We start from the raw sequence: 20694 nt of genomic DNA on the forward strand, positions 1-20694 counted from the left end.
GTAAACTTGAAGGATTCTGGGAAGCCAGGAGGTAGACATGAAGAGGGAGAAGGAACTTCCAGCCACACAGGACAGCCAGTGAAATGCTCAGAGGAGAGAAATGTAGAATATGGATCCAAGAGCAGCAAAGAGGTCAGTGTCATTGGACTCAAGACTACGTGGGAGTGGGAGCTTGATCTAAGATGACTAGAAAGTTAGGAGGGAAATTCAGAACTCTTTCCATTGCAATAAGACAATCTCAACAGCTAGAATTTCTTCATTTAATACACTTGAGTTTTCTTTACATTTATGGTATCTTCTTTAACTCTGTATTATGAGCACCTTAAATAATAAGCGATTTTCTTGAAACTGACCAGTGAAGTGTTCCATAACTTTACTTTTCTCCTTTCCATATTCATCCTGTACATGCCAATCTATTCTATGTCTTCATTCCTTTTTTAAAGTCTCTGCTTAACTGAAAAGCAAATTTCCTTTTTATCACCTGGATTTGTCTAATGATCTAAATATGCAGTAATTGTGTCTAATTTGTTACTTTCCTCTTTATGTATATATGTATATAAAATCCTCATTAGAGACAAGAAGGTGATACAATGGATAGAGTGATGGATTTGGAGTCAGGAAGAATCAAGTTCAAATTTTGCCTTAGATATTTACTAGCTCTGTGACAGTGAACTGTGGACTATCTCCCTCATTTTCCCCATCTGCAAAATGGGGATTATAATAGCACCTGCCACCCAGTGTTCTCTTGAGGATGAAATGAGGTCATATGAGTAAGTATTTTGCAAACCTATAAAATTTAAACTAGTTAATGTCACTACCATTGCTAACAAAATCCTTGTATAAAATAGGGGGATCATGTTGAATTTCTTTTAAGCAGATCTGAACTTCCTTATTCCTTGCTCTGCCCTCCAGCCCCATTCTTTATCTATTCTGACAAGAAAACCCTCAAATTGCAGTTTAGAAAATAACCTACATGCCCAGTATTCCATGGGTCTGTGTAGTATCTTCAACTCTTCAGTCTCACAGCCTCAACTTTTGAATTTCACCATATCAGCATATGAGTTAATGCTGGAAATCGTATCTCTAAAGTTAATCACTGAGCATCTAATTTAAGCACATTCATTTTTACACTTTTCTTTGTAACTAGTATTTTCTAATTGATCTCTACTTGCCTCTGGATTGAACTCAACTTCCCCAGAATCACCAATCAAAATAATTTATGACAGTTATATTGAGCTTTAAAGTTAAAAAAGCACTACATTACCTCATTTGTGCCACAACAACCTTGAGAGATAGGTATTATGGGTACAAATATTTGCATTTTACAAGCTAGAAAATGAAGCGTATATGGGATGAATGATTTAACTATGGTCACATAGCCAGAAATCAATAGACAAAATTTTTAAGCACCTCCTTATTTAGCAGCCACAGCACTGGATAGAGGTGCTTAGAATACAAAGACAGGAACAAATGGCCATTACCATCGAGGAGTATGCAATCTATCAGGCAAAAGGCATCCATGTATACATGAATACAGAGTAATATGAGGTGCCAGAGAGGATGGACATTAGTAGCTGAAAGAGCAAATAAAGGATTTATGTCTGAAGTGGCATTAGAGAAGAACTTTAAAGGGTTTAAAGGATTCTAAGAGACTAAGGTGATGAGGGAGTAGATTCCAAGGCATGGGAACAGCCTTGTGAACAGAAAATGGAATATTGTGCATTAATGAGGAACAACAAAGGGGAAATATGTAATACGATTGGAAATGTATGCTGGAGCTACATTGGGAAAATCTTTAAATGTCAAACTGAGGACTTTGTATTCTATCCTCATAGCAAAAGAGAATCAGTACAACTTTTTGATCAAGAGAATAAATAAAGTGCTCAGAACTAAGCTTTAGACACACCACTTTGGCAACTACACAAAGAAAGAATTGGAGAGGGGGAGACTTGAGCCAAGGAGATCAAATAAAAGGTGATTTCTATTTGAGAAGTGAACCAAAGTTGGGGCTCTCTGAGTGGATAAAGGATGTGAAATCAACAGGCCTTGGCAACTGATTGGATATGCAGAAGAAGGAGAGTGAGGAGTCAAGGATGGTTCTGAAGCTGTAAATCTAACTTGTTTCCATTACAGATCAGACTAGTTGCTTTAATAACTTTTGCATTGTTAACACATTTAGACCATTATAATTACTCTTACCATCATGATTATGGGAACAAACCTGCAATATGGATATTGAATACTTAGAATGCTGGCCTTTAACAATATGCCTAAAGCATCACAAAAAGACTAAAGGTGTACTCATCACTTAAACAATAAAAATATTGAGAATAGTAAGAGAGTTCTTATAGATAATTTAGGGATATGTGTCATACTTGATAAATGATAGGTGACAAAAAACCTTGTCTGTTTTTTTATAAACATCTGATAAAGTGCTATTCTAAAACACCTAGTGAGATAGAAATTTTGGGAAATACTTGGAAACTGGTGTGACAAGGAAATCACTTTAAAAGACTGATATATATTAATTTAAGGTCGCCAAGGAATTCAGCTATGTAATTCCTAAATGAAAACTCAAGTCAGCCATCAACCTTTTATAGAGTTTAATTACAAACAGGAGGAAGAAAGGAATTAGAGATAGAGAGAGAGAGGGAGAGAGAAAGGGGAGAGAAGGGAATAGGGCTTAAATACCCCTTCTGTTTAGGCTGGGCCAAAAGGCCCAAGCCCTTAGATAGCTGGGGCAAAGAAAGGAGATCAGTCCCTATTACTCACGTGACCAAAATGGAGAAACAGTCTCAGGGGCCTCCACCTCCAGCTTCCTTCAGAGCAAGCTTCTCAGAGCACCTCTCCAACCACTCAGAGCCAAAACTCTCCAACCAACCCCCCAGTCCTCAGACCCCTCTATCTTTAAGGAAACCATCCAAGTTCCCTCCCCTCAGTTCTCACATCTACCAATCACTGTCCATCATTTTCCCTGTGCCAATGGTGGCTCTAGCTTAACCCAGGACCGCCCAGAGGTCTGTGGCTTTGCAAATGTCTGTTGAAGGTCATATTCTCAAATAATTAAATCTTGATCTTTTGCTACAGCCCTTCCTAAATCCTGTTACCCTGAGTAGGGTAGAGATTGGAATAATTAAATTTTGATCTATGCTGCAGCCCTTCCTAAATCCTGTTAGGACTGAGTAGGGTAAAGATTGCAATTTCCAAGACCTGGTTCTGTCATTCCAAGTATCTCTATTGTATCAATTCTAAAATCAATCATGACTCAAAGAAATTCCTGTTCTATGCTTAAGCCTAGGTCAAAGCCCTTTCCATTGTTCAGCAAAAGGTTTCTGTCCTAAAGTAATCTTAAGAAGGGAGGAGGAGGAACCTCCCATGCCAATGGGGTTCACATTCCAATAGAGTTCCCACTCTCAATAGGAAATTTTTCAAGTATGAAATTTCCCAATGGTGAAATTTCCAACATTTATAAGTCTAAGAAATTTTAAGGTTTACACTGGGCACTGCTGGGGATTGAATGCCTCTGTGAGGCTGTGCAAAAAGAGATAAACTGACAAATGATGAGATATTGCTAGACAGAGCAAGAAAGTACAAAGACATCAGAAGGACTGCCAAGAGGGCCCTAATAACAGGAAAATCTGACTTCAATTTGTCCCAAACTTATTTGTGGGCCACAAAAGTGAGACAAGAGAGCCTCAACTCCAAGGCAGAAATTTGTAGAAAGTCTTCTAAAAAAGGAAATAGAGGGCAGAACTACTCCACTTGCTGAATCAAAGAACCTGTTGTTCTTTGGACACTATTGTCTGATGCCAGGAAAATTCCAACAGAAAGCAATTCAAAGGACAAAGCTATCTTCTGTTCCACGTGTGGATTACACATCTGGACATTTATCCACTGCACTCAAGAGGTGAAAGTAGATTTGATTCACTGGAATATGATGCCATTAAGATCAGGAGTGAAACAAGGATGCCCATTATCACCTCTATTATTTGACATTGTATTAGAAACACTAGCAGTAGCAATTAGAGAAGAAAAAGAAATTGAAAGCATTAAAATAGGCAAGGAGGAGACCACATTATCGCTCTTTGCAGATGACATGATGGTCTACTTAAAGAATCCTAGAGATTCAACCAAAAAGCTAATCGAAATAATCAACAACTTTAGCAAAGTTGCAGGATACAAAATAAACCCACATAAGTCATCAGCATTTCTATATATCTCCAACACCGCTCAGCAGCAAGAACTAGAAAGAGAAATCCCATTCAAAATTACCTTAGACAAAATAAAATACTTAGGAATCTATCTCCTGAGACAAACACAGGAACTATATGAACACAAATACAAAACCCTTTCCACACAACTAAAACTAGACTTGAACAATTGGAAGAACATTAACTGCTCATCAGTAGGACGAGCCAATATAATAAAAATGACCATCCTACCCAAACTCATCTATCTATTTAGTGCCATACCCATGGAACTTCCAAAAATTTTTTTAACTGATTTAGAAAAAACCATAACAAAGTTCATTTGGAATAACAAAAGATCAAGGATATCCAGGGAAATAATGAAAAAAAAAATACAAAGGAAGGGGGCCTTGTAGTCGCAGATCTCAGACTATATTATAAAGCAGCGATCACCAAAACAATCTGGTACTGGTTAAGAGACAGAAAGGAGGATCAGTGGAATAGACTGGGGGCAAGTGACCTCAGCAAGACAGTATATGACAAACCCAAAGATCCCAGCTCTTGGGACAAAAATTCACTATTTCATAAAAACTGCTGGGAAAATTGGAGGACAGTGTGGGAAAGATTAGGTTTAGATCAACACCTCACACCCTACACCAAGATAAATTCAAAATGGGTGAATGACTTGAACATAAAGAAGGAAACTATAAGAATATTAGGTGAACACAGAATAGTATACTTGTCAGACCTTTGGGAAGGGAAAGACTTCAAAACCAAGCAAGAATTAGAAAGAGTTACAAAATGCAAAATAAATAATCTGGAATACATCAAATTAAAAGGTTTTTGTATAAACAAAACCAATGTAACCAAAATCAGAAGGGTAGCAACAAATTGGGAAAGAATCTTCATAAAAACCTCTGACAAAGGTTTAATTACTCAAATTTACAAATAACTAAATCAATTGTACAAAAAATCACGCCATTCTCCAATTGATAAATGGGCAAGGGACATGAACAGGCAGTTCTCAGCCAAAGAAATCAAAATTATTAATAAGCACATGAAAAAGTGCTCTACATCTCTTATAATCAGAGAGGTGCAAATCAAAACAACTCTGAGGTATCACCTCACACCTAGCAGATTGGCTAACATGACAGCTATGGAAAGTAATGAATGCTGGAGGGGATGTGGCAAAGTGGGGACACTAATTCATTGCTGGTGGAGTTGCGAATTGATCCAGCCATTCTTGAGGGCAATTTGGAACTATGCCCAAACGGTGATAAAAGACTGGCCCAAAGGGTGATAAAAGACTGTCTGCCCTTTGATCCAGCTATAGCACTGCTGGGTTTGTACCCCAAAGAGATAATAAGGAAAAAGACTTGTACAAGAATATTCATAGCTGCACTCTTTGTGGTGGCCAAAAATTGGAAAACGAGGGGATGCCCATCAATTGGGCAATGGCTGAACAAATTGTGGTATATGTTGGTGATGGAATACTATTGTGCTAAAAGGAATAATAAAGTGGAGGAATTCCATGGCGACCAGAACAACCTCCAGGAAGTGATGCAGAGCGAGAGGAGCAGAACCAGGAGAACATTGTACACAGAGACTGATACACTGTGGTTCAATCGAAAGTAATGGACTTCTCCATTAGGGACAATGCAATGTCCCTGAACAATATGCAGGGATCTAAAAAATACTATCCACAAGCAGAGGATAAACTGTGGGAGTAAAAACACCGATGAAAAGCAATTGCTTGACTACAGGGTTTGAGGCTATATGACTGAGGAGAGACTCTAAATGAACACTCTAATGCAAATACCAACAACAGGGAAATGGGTTTGAGTCAAGAACACATGTGATAACCAATGGAATCGTGCATGGGCTATGGGAGAAGGAAAGGTGGTAGGAGGGAGGGCGGGGAGGAAAAGAAAATGATCTTTGTTTCTAGTGAATAATGTTTGGAAATGACCAAATAAAATAATGTTTAAAATTAAAAAAAAAAAAGAAGACATGAAGGGGCAGCTGGGTAGCTCAGTGGATTGAGAGTCAGGCCCAGAGATTCAAATCTGGCCTCAGACACTTCCCAGCTGTGTGATCCTGAGCAAGTCACTTAACCCCTTTTGCCTAGCCCTTACCACTCTTCTGCCTTGGAGCCAGTACACAGTATTGACTCCAAGATGGAAGGTAAGGATTTAAAAAAAATTAAGAAGACATGGTGTCTTGCTGGGTACTTATCACAAATGAATATTATGTTCCAGAGAGGACTTTTCTAGAATTTGGTGGCTAGTACCACAGAAGTGTAATAATCTATGCTGCTATGTGGAACTGATTCAAATTTACAACGATAAAAGTCATTCCTCAATTGGTAAATAATATTTATATCAACAGATATGAATAGTCAGTGTTCTAAGAAAAAAATGCAGGTTATTAATAGATACATAAGAAATTTACCTCATCATTAATAATTAGAGAAATTAAAATTAAAGCAAATAGGAAGCTGGCAAAAGTGACAAAAAAAAGAGAATGACATGCTGGAAAATCTGTAGCAAAAAATAAGAGTGTTATGAATAAGTCTTGGTATTGGCCTAGCCATTTTAGAAAGCAAGTCGGAATTATACCCCCCCCCCAAATTACTACAAAATCTAATGATATATTTATATCAATGAGATATTTATAGCAATTCTTTGTGGTGGCAAAGAACTGGAAATTAAGCATCTGACCTTCATTGTGGAATTGATTGAACAAATCATGATATATGAATGTAATAGAATGCTATCATGCTTTTAAAGATGATTATGGGAACAGTTTCAGAGAAATCTGGGGAAATGTGTATGAGTCAATGCTGAGTAAAGTGAGCAGAATCAGGAGGACAATTTATACAATAACAACAACACTGTAAAGACAAATAACTTTGAGAGGCTTAAGAACTCTTATCATTGTATGACTAACCATGGTTCTAGAAGACCTATAAACATGGATATGTTTATGCTACCCACTTTCATGATAGGCTCAAGGATGCAGAAGGAGTCATGTTTTTTTGGACATAGCCAATGCAGGAATTTGTTTTCTCTGATTATAAATATTTTTCACGTAGGTTTTGGTTTTGTTGTTTATTTTTTCAATAAAGTAGAGGTGTGAGGGAGAGAAAATAGATTTTATTCATTGAAAAACTAAAATTTAAATTAAAAAAGAGAGCTGTACTGCTGTTGTTAAACCACTTGATGTGTATATGTACATATATACATATAAATGAGAAAATCAAAACCAGGACATAACAAGCAATTTGGATTAAGATTCAGGAATTATATGGAGAATAAAAAATAGGAACAAGTTTTTCAAGAGTTCATCAATTGCTTCATGTGTGCATCAGTGTTGGATTATCAAGATATGAACAAAACTTTTGTGTTATATACAGCAGCTCTTCTTGAGAGCTATCCTATGCCTTGGTGGTCACCAAAAGCCTGGGGCATTTTCTAATTAAAAAAAAAAAACTTACCAGCAGCGCAAGTTGTCATCTAATAAATAAAATGGAGTTCTTGACACTGAAATAGACTATAACTGAGAAGTTCAAAGATTATAAAGAACTAAATTTCATGTATGAGGTGACAACAATCAACTGACTTATCATAACCAGTGCCAAGGAGGATAATTTGCTTGCTGGAAGTGGGAGCAACACTAGCCATCATGAGTTCAGGATATGCTATCAGTCAGGAAAGATTAATACAGATGCAGGTGCTCTGTCCAGTACATTGTGTGGCAATAAAGCTGTAGAAAATTATTTGTGATATTCAGAGAGGTGGACCACAGTCAAATGAAGGTTTAGTCAAGATTTGGGGACTTTTATCATTTAGTTCCATCAGGATATATTAACTTAGTTATACTGAAACCAATTCTTTTTGCCACAGTTCTCTTCAGATAATTGTTAGTAAAAACGAATGCATGATAGACCATACATACAAATAAATACAAATAAAGAAATGATGGGGTGACTAGGGCTTTGTCCTCTGAATGATAGATACTTAACCCTTGAGACTATTCAGAAATTGGAGCTGTGTAAATGAGTGATGTAACTTCTTCTGTATTGCTCCCAAGAAGCAGCTGGTATTACAGACCAGACAATGTTGTGCTTTTTATGCCATTTAGTTGTTCAACCTGGCTCCAAGGCCCAGGGGCAAGGATGCTGGAGGTCTAGTGCTCAGGGTACTTTTGACCCTAACATTCTTGCCTCTCTATAATTATGTTACTGACTCTATATATTGAATTTCAATTTCCTTTCAGGGCTTGTAGTGAGGACTCAAAAAAGACCACCATGAAGATTTATGAATGCAAATGGGAGACGTGCTCAATATGCTCAAAGGACCCATTGCCACCTCATACTGCATACTTGGAGAGCATAAGCACCTGCAAACCATTAGGACTCGTGTGCTTTAACTTTTGTCTCTGGAGGGATATAATAAAAGCATAAATCACATCTAGTGATGATTAGTCATTTCATTCACCCAACCAGAAACTAGAAAACTGGTAAGCTGTTGGGAAAGAAGTATTACTTTCAAATGATTTCCCTACTGGGATTCTTTCTGACCAAAGAAGAGACTTTGAGAGTTCACTACTTAGGAAGACATTAGCTTTGGAAGGAATCAAGAAATCTAGTACCATACATTATTGCTCATAGGGATCCCATGACCCAGGGTTTGAACCAAACACTACTGTATATGCCTAATCAGAAATTTCAATGGAGTCAACATATGGCATTTCTCCTGAATGCATACAATGCTACCTGGAATAAAGTTACAGGCTTTAATCTCATGCCTGCTGGTGTCTAAGTGAGAGCCATGTTTAAATTATGCTTTGAAGTTTTAAAATATATAACAACTTATGGTGCATACATTTCTGAAGTTGCCCTGAAAAAGGCCTCTCTTCTAGTTATAGCCTTATCTCAGAAAATTCCTGATAGAAACACTATGATACCTGAGTTTTTGGCAATATCTTTAGCAAGTGGGTTTGTACATCAAAGATATAATAAGGAAAAAGACTTGTTCAAAAATATTTATAGACTTGCTCTTTGTGGTGGGAAAAATTGGAAAATAAGGGGATGCCCTTCAATTGGGGAATGGCTGAACAAATTGTGGTATATGTTGGTGATGGAATATTATTGTGCTGAAAGGAATAATAAAGTGGAGGAATTCCATGAGGACTGGAACAACCTCCAGGAATTGATGCAGAGAAAAGGAGAACACTGTAGACAGAGACTGATACACTGTGGTACAGTTGAATGTAATGGACTTTTCTACCAGTAGTAATGCAATGACCCAGGACAATCCAGAGGAACTTAGGGGAAAGAACGCTGTCCACATCCAGAGAAAGAACTGTGGAACCAGAAATGCATTAGAAAAATATATGATTGATCACATAGTGTGATATGGATGTGATTAAGTTTTTGATGTTAAAGGATTGCTCTACTGCAAACAGGAATAATATGTAAATAGGCTTTGAACAATGATACATGTATAACCCAATGGAACTGCTTGTCAGCTTTGGGAGGGGGGAGGAGAGAGCAAGGGGTGGGATCATGAATCATGTAACCATGGAAAATATTCTAAATAAAAATAAAAAAATATCTTCAGTAAGATGATAGAGTTTGCAAAGAAATCAAAGTGTGTAAGGAAGATGGTTTGTCATGGACTAATGGAGAGCCATTCTATACAAAATAGTTGTGTAAAATAATTTAACAAAATAGCTCCCAGAAAAAGAGCAGGACTCCAAAGACAATGCATTGCAACTAATCACCTCCCGAGGAGTTAGATTTCTTTTGGAGCAGGTCAAAAGTAGCCATGAAAAAAATGTGATAAGATTCCACTCATCCTTTGCAGAGAGCTTGATAACGTTTCAAAAGATATAATGATCCATCTGAGAAATGAATTGTGTTTTTGTAACAACTGGAAGGTTAGGGAATTTGAAATTACTTCATTCTGCATCTGCCACTCTGCCTTGTTTCATCTCCATGCAACAAGATGCTCCTCTAGATTAAACTTATCACCGTCCTGCTAACTCAAATCTTGATGGACACCACCTCCTCATAACCTCTTCTTCCCTCTAAACTGGAGAACTAGAGGGTAGAGTAACCAACTCCTCTCTATACTTTTATAGAAGGCAGGAAGTGGACAGAAAGCGCTCACTCCATTCTACATCTGCTACTCTCTGCCTGGTCTCAACTCCAGGAACCAGGAACCCCCTAGTCTTTCTCCCCCACTCTTCTACTCTCCTTTCTCCTCTTATGTATTGTCTTCCTGTGGTACTGAAAGTTCATTGTCTTTCTTTTTATTAATTTTACTCCCAGAATCCATACATAGAATATTCTTAATAAATATTTATTGGATTGGTTTATCCCAGCTGCATGGAGACATTGTTTTTAGATAATGAGAGGGCTGAACCCAGAGTGAGCTCCTTTACAATCCAATAATACAGTTGTTATAGACTGTAGGAAACAGGAAGGTCCCAAGAGGCTCTGATAGTCTAGGCTATCTACAAACTCAGAATTAGAAGTGCAGGTCATTAAATCTTGAAATGGTGGAATTTCACAAACTTAGGTTTTAGAAGGAATATCTGGAGATCTATGGCCTCCATCCTGGATATTAGTCCTGGGTCAGCCACAGGCTCAGGAGTTCATGGTAGAAATACCAAGCCTATTTGTCCACTGACCAAGCTTATTTTTGATGCTTCAGGAAATGAGAGAGACAGATGGACAGATAGACAGAGCATATCTGTTGAAAATCAGGAGCAGATTTAGTGGGCACATTGAAATGGCATTGTTAGAAGACATCAGTGACATTGCATCATTGGATATTTGAGTTGCCCTCTACTCAGGTTCCCTAACTACCATGTACTCTACCTTTCTGTGAGTTCTTTTACATATGCACCCTGGTCTTTGTTTTTTTCTACCTGTTGAGACTCTCAGTAAGGGCTCCCTGTGTGTTCACTTTCCACTCATGTTATTTGTGGCTGAGTGTGCCCTAGGTTTATAGCCAAAATGTCATATTGATACTTTTCACACTTTTCTGTTTCATCAATGTCCTTGCTTTGAACCAACCATATTTTCTGACAGATGATAAAAGGCAAACACACCAATAGGGGCTTGTGTACTGTGGCTTTGAGTGTTTTCTGATCCAGAGAGTACCTTGAATCTGGGGTGGCCTTGTCTGGGGAATCCACTTTTTCAGTTCAGAGACTTCAGTTGAAGAAAGGATTAATCAATGAAGTTATCTGATTTGCTTAAGGTAGTAGTAAGGTTTAAACCAAGGTTTGAACCCAGGACTAAATCCCATATCCTTTCTACTAAAGTTCTTTACCTCTAACACTCTTAGAAAAATAAAAGGAGAATTAAAATAATTTTTATTACAAAATGAAAATAATAATTACTTATACTAAAGGATTTTGACTTACTTAATCATGGACTTTCCCTGTAAGGTTTTTTGAGGGTAAATCAGGAAGATCTTAGTTTGAATCCTGCCTCATACACTTACTAGTTGTATGACCCTGTACAAGTCACTTAACCTTTATTTGCCTCAGTTTTATCTCTTGTAAAATTAAGATAATTAGAGTACCTATCTTCCAATATGGTTTTGAGGATCAAATGAGATATTTGTAAAGTACTTTGTGACCCTTAAAGCATCATACAAATGATAGCTATAATTATTTCCTTAGGAAAAAAATGTACAAGTTGCTTATTTAATTCAATTCTCTTTATTTGTTCAATGCCACCATGCTGTATATAACATATTACTAGCTGATTATTCTTTGAGGAACTTGATTACCAGATCTTTTGTGAAGTTTATCAATACAATCTTCTAGGGCTGAAATTTGTTTCTTAGGTTAGATAACCCTGTATTGTAGCTCATCAAAGTCCATGTCAGGTTTACTAGATCTTGAGAATCTATTTTGCAAGGTTTCAATGACTCATGAAAATATCTTTCAAATTCTCTTCTCTCTTCCCATCTATGAGGCAACTAGATGGCATAATGGAATGACTGGAATTTAAAGTTGGGCAGCACTTGGTAACTCTGTGATCTTGGAGAGCCATATAATCTCTCCCAGCCTCAGTTTACTAATTAGTAAAAAAAAGGAATATTAATGGCATTGGCTCACAGGCTTATTGTGAGGAACATATGAGAAAAAATATAAAGCACTTGATATTTTCCTCCCTCATCCTTCCAATTTAAGCCTACTCTATGAGAAAAGATTCCTTCATTGATTGGAAGATTGGGTTAGATGATCCCTGAGGTTCTTTTCAACTTTAAGATTCCATATTGTATAATAGGGCTAGGGTCAGGGTGGGGTGGTAAAACTTTAATTAGCAGCTACATTTGTCTAAAATTGTAAGTGTAAGTGACCAGCTTTCATGGCCCATCAAAATACCAAAGCATTAACATTTTCTAGTTCAGCACCTGATGGGTTCATTGGTTTCAGCTAGTGGTAGCCACATAAAGCAGCCAGACTCATCTGATCATCCCTTGGTGAAGAGGTATTTTGGTCACTGTAGAGCTGAGCTAGCGCTAAACTCAGGATTTCTTTCTTTTCTTTGTAAAACCGAAGCTCTTGGCCCCCTCTTCTGGCTTCCTCCAACTCCCTCAGGGCCATCTGCAGCTCTTGAGAGACAATTCCTGGTGAATCTTGTTCCTTCATGATCCAGTCCAGGGCCATGTGACTCCTCATCCTTTCATCTAAAGAATACTGGGAATAGTAGGAAATCACCTCCTGAGATCAGGAAACAAAACCAGAGCAAAGACACCAGTGAGAAACCAACATACCCTTATTATTTGGATTAACTATTCTCCCACTTTCTTCTCTTGTCTCTCCTGACCCAACCCAGAAAGGCTTTTTTCTGATAATTATGATCCTTATACTTTTATTAATAAGCCACAATGCCAATATGATACTGAGAAGCAACATAGTACAGAAAAAAAGAGAGCTAAGTTTGGAGTTGGAGAACTTGGGTTCAAATCCTGGATCTAAATATTGAAACCCAAGTGACCTTGGGCAAGGTACTTGACCTCTGACACTTGGTTTCCTCATGAGAGGGCTGAACTAGATAAATTGGAATTCAAACAATTAACACTTTTATTGTCTTATTGATCAAACAGTCACTCCTATCTAGCATGATCCATGTTTCTTAATGAAGAGACTAAGAGAAAGCTAGTTAGAGGAAGTCTGGGGCAGAATCAAAAGAATTAATTCATCATTCCTAATTCTACCTACTACTTTTATAGTATTCGTCCTAATCATTTCACACTTGAACTACTGCAATAGTCTTCTGGTTAGTCTTTTGGTCATAAGCCTCTTCTTACTCCCCCAATCCCACTCTTAAAATACAAGTACCTTTCTTATGCAGATTTTCTCCAATTCCTTATCTATTTATCTTTATCTGATCTATCTATCTATCTGTCTGTCTCTATCTGTCTATTTATTTTATATCTAATCTAGCTTATCTGTCTGTCTCTCTCTCTATCTTTATCTATTTATCTTTATCTAATCTATCTATTTATCTATCTGTCTCTCTGGCTCTGTCTGTCTCTCTATTTGTTTATATCTATCTAATCTATCTTATCTGTCTGTCTTTCTCTATCTATCTATTCGCACCTGGCTTATTGCAATATCCTGCTAGTTGGTCTCCTTGGCACAAGCCTCTCCTGACTCCAGTCTATCTTCCCCTCTGCTATTGAAAAGATCTTCTTAATGCTAAGTTAATGACATAACCTGGCCCCACCCCCATATTCAATGAACTCCTATTGCTCTCTATCACCTCCAGAATTGACTATAAAATCCATTATTTGTCATTCAAAGCCCTTCGTAACCTGCCCCAGGCCCAACCCAAGCTTTCCAGTCTTCTTAGACTCCCTTCCTCATACTTTGCAACTCAGTGATAATGGTTTCTTTGCTGGTTCTTGAACAAGATACTCTGTCTCCTGACTTCATGTATTTTCACTGGCCTGAAATACTCTTCATCATCTCTGTCCCCTCACTTCCTTCAAGTTCAAGCTAAAAATGCTACCTTTTACAGGAAGCCTCTTCTGATCCTCCTTAATCCTGGCACCTTTCCAATGTTGATTGCTTCCAGTTTATCCAATCTATATGTAACTTGTTTGTACATGAGGGTTTGCATGTTATCTACCCTTTAGTCTGTGAGCAGGGACAATTTTCTATCCTTTTTGAAGAAATTCTCAATGTAACTACCTCATCTGGTACAGAATAGCCAGGCGTATTAACAATAGCCTGATAAATGTTTATTGACTGACTGACTAAAGGTGAGGGCAGAGAACAAAGATGAAATGTCAAAAAGCTTGAAGGTTTATTAAGGAAGGTGCAAGTTATTAACTTTCTCATTAGTTGAGGAGGGTGATATTCATAATGGTTCACCTCCCAGAGAGTAGTAATAATGAGAAACAGTGACAATATGTTATGGCATGTAAGCATCGCATTACATAAACATGATAATAGACGTATTATGATATGATAGATAAGGGGTCAAGAAGACCCAAGTTGAAGCTATGCCTCAAGCACAACCCACCAACCAAAGCTGACACTAACAATAAGCTAGAGAATTGCTTCTGCATTAAGGGGAAGAATTTCCATACTGGGAGTTCCCTAAAATAAAAAAATCACATCTAGGAAAAAAGAATAACATATTCATGCTTAAAAAGTTTCTTTGGGGGGCAGCTGGGTAGCTTGGTAGATTGAGAGCCAGGCCTAGAGACGGGAGGTCCTAGGTTCAAATCTGGCCTCAGACACTTCCCAGCTGTGTGACCCTGGGCAATTCACTTGACCCCCATTGCCTGGCCCTTACCACTCTTCTGCCTTGGAGCCAATACACAGTATTGGCAGTATGGACAGTATATGGCAGTAAGGGTTTAAAAAAAAAAGTTTCTTCGGCAAAGATTGGAATATTAGTCCCCACCTGACAATCCTTTTATGTACAGATGGCACAGTTTTTGTGCGTATGCTTAAAACTGATTGACTTGTTTATTTTTATTTCTATGGACACATGGTTTTTATTTACCAACTTAATAAAATTAAAAACAATCATGAAATAGTGTTTACAGCAAAGTCCTTTTATGAAATCAAAGGGAAGAAGATAAAATCCAAAGCCATTGTAAATTCCTTCTTTCTTTTCTTTGATAGAATACAAGCTTTTTGTAGCAAACAGCACAGAACAGCATTGTATCTAAAGTACATTTCCATTGCTATATCTTCACTGCTTATATTTGCTCCAATGCCAGATGTTTTATGTACAAAAAGATTTTAAATGCTCAAAAAGAAAAGAAAATGAACCTGCTTGCCTTTCTGTCCTGAAGATTTTTCACTGAATAAACTGATGCCGCTTACCAAAATCTCCATATTTCCCCCTCCTTCTCATCTCACATAACAGAGATTTAATACCTACCCTACTATATGCCAGACATTTTGCTAAGCAGTTTACAAATATTGTCCATTTGTTCCTCACAGCAATCCTTGAGAGGTCTGGGGGTGGGGAGCAGGAAATAAATATTTACATAGTGCCTAGTATGTGCTAAGTGCTTTTACGAATATTACCTCATATGATTCTAAAAACAAATCTGCAAGGTAGTTGACATATGGTAGCCTAAACTCTTAAAAAAAACCCTGCTATTATTATCCCCATTTTACAGATGAATAAACTGAGACAAACAGAGATTAAGTGATTTGCCCAACGTCACACATTTAGCATGTATACTCTGGTTAGATTTAAACTCAAGTCTTCCTGACTTTAGGTCCAGTTTTCTATCCAGTGGGTCTCCTATCTGTCTCTGCCACTATTTCCTCCTTTATCCCTGTCTCATATGAAAAAGAGATTCTTCTTGGAAAAGCTAATCCTTCTACATGAACAAATGGTTCCATTGAATACTATTTTCTCCAGCAGATTTCCCTTTCTACAATCCCTATTTCCTCACTTATCTTCAATCTCTCCTTGTCTACTGGCTACTTCCCTACTGCCTACAAAGATGCCCATATTCTCCTTCATTCTCACTTGATCAGACCTATCAGTCCCTACTAGCTATTCTCCCATACCTCTCTTCTCTTCTATAGCTGTTATAAGGAAGAAAGGGTTAGAGCAAGTTTGCAGAGGCATGTGACTAACAGGGAGAGAATTCTAGAATGGGAAAGTAAGGGAGAGGAGGCAGTTAACTGAGGTTTAAGGATATTTCTCTGGTTTGATCTGAACATTAATATTTCCAGGTAATGAGCCAAACCACAGGGTCTCAAATTCTGTGACCACTATAGTACCAGTACAATGAACAAATATGAAGAACCATCAGTGAACAAAAGGAAGTCTGGATTTTCAATAGGAGTGTCTTTCAAATCCATCCTAGGCACATGCACCAAATCAACTACTTCCACAGACTCATGTAATGGCTCACCATGTTTTGGTAGATCAGGAAGAAGTATAGCAGGATTTCATACACTCTTTAACTCTTTAACTGGATGTTCTCATTACCCAGGAGAATAATTTCACACTTAGAGATCCTTTGATCTGAATAAGCTTGAGCACAAAATTTGGATATCCCAAAACTAAATCTGCTGTCTTGTGGACTAACACAAGAGCAGCAGCTACCCACTTAGACAAGGTACCATACCTGCAGCTATGGGATCAAGCTGACAACTATAATACCCAACAGGACTATAACTTTGTCCCAAAGTCTGTGTTAATACCCCAGAAGCTATTCTTTTGGTCTCATTAACAAATAATTGGAATGGTTTTTCATAGTCTGGGATACCTAAAGCCAGCCAGATAAAATGGCTTCCTTAAGCTTAGAAAGAGCTTGCAGATGTTCAGGCTTGAGTTTCAGAGGTTCCATGTTCCTGGTCAAATCAGTTAGACACTTGATTATCTGGCTGTAACCAGGTATCCATTGTCTATAGAACCTAGTTGTTCCAAGAACAGCTCTGAGCTGCTTCTTAGTTTTTGGAGCAGTCACCTTTTGGATATCAGCTATTCTTTTTTGCATGATACTCCTTGAACTCTAATAACACAAAACCTAAATATTGCATTCTAGACAAAACTCACTATAATTTTGCCTTAGAGATCTTATGCCCATGCTTATACAATTCCAACAAAAGAATCCTACTGTCTCTAAGAAACACTTTTGCATTTGGGGATAGAAGGAGGATATTGTCCTACCTGGCTCACCAAAACTGTTAGGAAGGTAATTTAGGGGAGTGGACAAGTACAGTTTGTGAGTCCGACAGAGCCCAGTGCAGGCAGAGCCTGATTCTAAGATGACACACACAGACCATGCAATAGCAGGGGTAGATGCTGGATTTATTAAACAAAGAAAGGTGAAATGGGAATTTTGGATAACGCTAAACTAATTTCCACTACCTAACCCCCTTCCCCCCCCCCCCAATCTAAATGTCTCTTCACAGAGATTTCTTCAGAGTGATTTTTCCTACTCTAATCCTCTCTTCACTGCCTAAAATTCCAGTCTCTATTCTTGGATAAACTAAACCCACCCCCTACCCCCTTGGCTGGCTTTAAGGAAAGGGTCCGTGTAAGCCTGATAGGGCCCAGAGAAGGTCCTAGATCCAAAATGGACCTAGGCCTGGTCTCACAATAAGATGCCAGATAGTTTAGGATCACCAGGAACTGCAGTAGATAAAACAGATTAGCAAAGTAGTAAGGCAGCAGAGTAACAGGGCAGTCAAACAGCAAGACAGGAAAGGGAATTCAGGGTAGTATAGGGTAGTATCAGCCACTAAGGAAAAGCAACCTGTCTCTCCAGGTCAAACCAGAGCAAGACCCCTAAACCTCAGTTAACTGCCTCTCCCTTACTTTCCCATTCTAGAATTCTCTCCCTGTTAGTCTCATGTCTCTGCAAACTTGCTCTAACCTTCCTTATAACATAGCTAAACTTGAAAAAGCTAACTAAAATCAATGTCACTTCTTTTCTTCTCTCTCTTCTTAACTCTCTATAGTCTGGCTTCCAACAAAATCATTCAATCAAAACTACTCTCTTCAAAGTGTGGAAAATTAATATTGAATTATGAAATACTATTTTCCCCTTTGAGGGCTAGAATGAAACAGTCTGATTTTAAACTGAGGTTATATCCAGTTTCTCCTCCTAGGCTATCAAAATGAGTTAGGATCTTTTATCTTTGCTAAGGATAAGAGATTTAAGGACAAGACTGACCAGTGGTGGTGAATCCCATGACCTACATGAAAGAGTAAGGGAAGTCAGCAAGGTCTAGCAGCCATGCTGAACTGACTTAAAGTACAGTAGTTCAGTCAAGTAGTAGAATGTATTGGCATCTTCCCAGTCTTAGGGAAAGACACACCTATTTTGTGGGAGTATCTGAGGTCTTTAAATACACCTCCTCAGTGGCTACTTACCAATCAGAGATGTCTTGTGATGTCCATGGGAGGGACTGAATGGTAAGTTCAAAAAGGGTATATACCCTTTTTTTGAGCTTATATATAATATATATAGACTTGCTAGAGAAGCATTCACTCTTTTTTTTTTACATTGCCAGATTGTAGAGAGAATCCAGTTTAGAATGTCTTGATGAGTCAATTAATAAACAATTTTAAAATTAAGAAATACTGCCTTTTGAGGATTGCATTCATTACAAAAGTTACCAGTGATCATTCACTTACCAAATTTAATTAACTTTTCTCTAATCTCATCCTTCTTGACCCACATTTTAGCCTTTGACAATGCCATTCACCATCTTCTCCTTAATGACTCTCTCTTCTTTAGCTTTTTATGGTACTGCTTCTCAGTCTCCTTGTTTGGATCTTAGTGCAAGCAGACCTATTGTCTATGGCTGTCCCTTAGGACTTGGTTATCTTCTCTTCTTCATCTAAATCATTTCTTTTGATGATCTTATCAATTCCCATAGATTTATAATTTGTGTGATTACGATTCTTAGACAAATTTAACTGACTCTAATCTTTCCTCAGTCTCTCAAACTGCATCTCTAATTGTCAATTGGACATCTCAAATTGAATGTCTTATTGGCATCTTAAACCTTGATATGTCCGAAATGAAATTCATTTTTCCCTCAAACTGTTCCTTCTTCCCATCTTTCATATTGTTATTGAAGGCATCATTATCCTCCCAATCATACCAGCTTTCAATGCAATGTAGATACCATTCTCAACTCCTCACTCTGTCACTTCCTGATCCCCATATCCAAGTTTTAACAACTTTACCTTCTCACAACTCTCTCACATGTGTCCCTTTCTCTCCTCCAAACTTACTACCACTTTGATACTGGCCCTCATGATTTCAATATTACAATGGGCTATTGTCTATTACTAGACTATTACCAATAGCCTGCTGGTTTGTCTATGTGACAAGTATCTCCTCTTTCCATTCTCCACTCAGCCTTCAAAGAGATCTTCTTGAAGAGTAGGGCTAATCGTACTGCCCTCCTCTCCTATTCTGCTCCATTCGATAAATTCCAGGTCCCTTCTATGGAATGATGTCAAGGTCAGCAAAGGATGATCATAAAAAATAGTCCAAGGGGGCTAGAGTTTTTTTTTTTTTTATAAGAAAACCTGGGATGTGTGACTACTTGTTTCTCTTATTATAAAAGTGATAATTATTCAGGTATGGATTGCCACTGAAGCTATATCTCTTTGATAATGGATCCCTCCTGGGAAAATGCCCTGATAGATCAGTTTATCTCTATGCCTCAGGCCAAGGAGCTAACTATACCCTTATTCTTTAGTGGTGTCCATCTTACCTGTCTGGAACACTTGGTTTCCCGAAGGGCTTTCAGGCTTCCATTCCAGTGCAGTAGCTGGAAAACAATCATCAGTTCCTGCAGAAATATAACTACTGTTACTGACAGACTTGAGAAGTCTGAGTTGGAGGAAAGATTCTCCAACCAGGTGGTAGCAGAGTTTGAGAAAACATTCTTTCCTCCTCAGTTCCCTGGAGGTCTCAGGGATGCAGGGAACAAGAAGCTGTCAAAAAACAAAACCCAACACCAAACCTTGTCACTTTTCAAACCCCCAAAGGGCTCAGACTCCTGAAACAAGTAACCCTAAATAGCATATTAATACCTGCTGCAATAACAGTTCTAAATAAATCAAAGGAAGTAACTAGTCATAAAAGTAAATTTAACCAGGAAATCATGGCTCTTATTGAAATTTGACTTCACCTTGTCCACATTCAAGATCTGATTGTGTAATACTTCTCCCAGAATATCAACAGCAACATAACAGTGCCAGGTTTATTTATATAGCTCTTTAAGGTTTAATGAAGCACTTTCTCCATGATATCCCCATAAAATAGGTAGTAAAAGTATGAAATACATCGATGTGACACTGTGAGGTTCATTGAATTGCTATACTTTGGTCCAGGAGACCTGGGTTCAAATCCTGTGGCAGACACATTATCTGTTTGACTGTGAACATGTCATTCAACTTACTTTCCATTTTCTATAAGCTATGATGCTTGGTTTGGACTCTAGGAACATAATACCCCAACCC

General features: G+C 37.9%; 2 protein-coding genes across 2 annotated transcripts in view; one reads left to right on the top strand and one right to left on the bottom strand.

The window, feature by feature from the left end:
- Positions 1–9747, top strand: part of LNPEP (leucyl and cystinyl aminopeptidase) — a 205211-nt gene extending 195464 nt beyond the window's left edge. The window contains exon 18 of the mRNA XM_056825018.1: positions 8466–9747. Within this exon, the coding sequence (XP_056680996.1) occupies positions 8466–8474 (9 nt within the window). The 3' untranslated portion in view covers positions 8475–9747. The remainder of the gene's footprint in view (positions 1–8465) is intronic.
- A 2161-nt stretch (positions 9748–11908) lies between these two features.
- Positions 11909–20694, bottom strand: part of LIX1 (limb and CNS expressed 1) — a 66782-nt gene continuing 57996 nt past the window's right edge. The window contains exons 5-6 of the mRNA XM_001363914.4: positions 19944–20021; positions 11909–12938 (exon numbers count right to left, since the gene is read on the bottom strand). Of these exons, the coding sequence (XP_001363951.1) occupies positions 12651–12938; positions 19944–20021 (366 nt within the window). The 3' untranslated portion in view covers positions 11909–12650. The remainder of the gene's footprint in view (positions 12939–19943; positions 20022–20694) is intronic.

The sequence above is a fragment of the Monodelphis domestica genome, chromosome 3 (assembly GCF_027887165.1).
Source record: "Monodelphis domestica isolate mMonDom1 chromosome 3, mMonDom1.pri, whole genome shotgun sequence".
Classification (NCBI taxonomy): Eukaryota; Metazoa; Chordata; class Mammalia; order Didelphimorphia; family Didelphidae; genus Monodelphis; species Monodelphis domestica.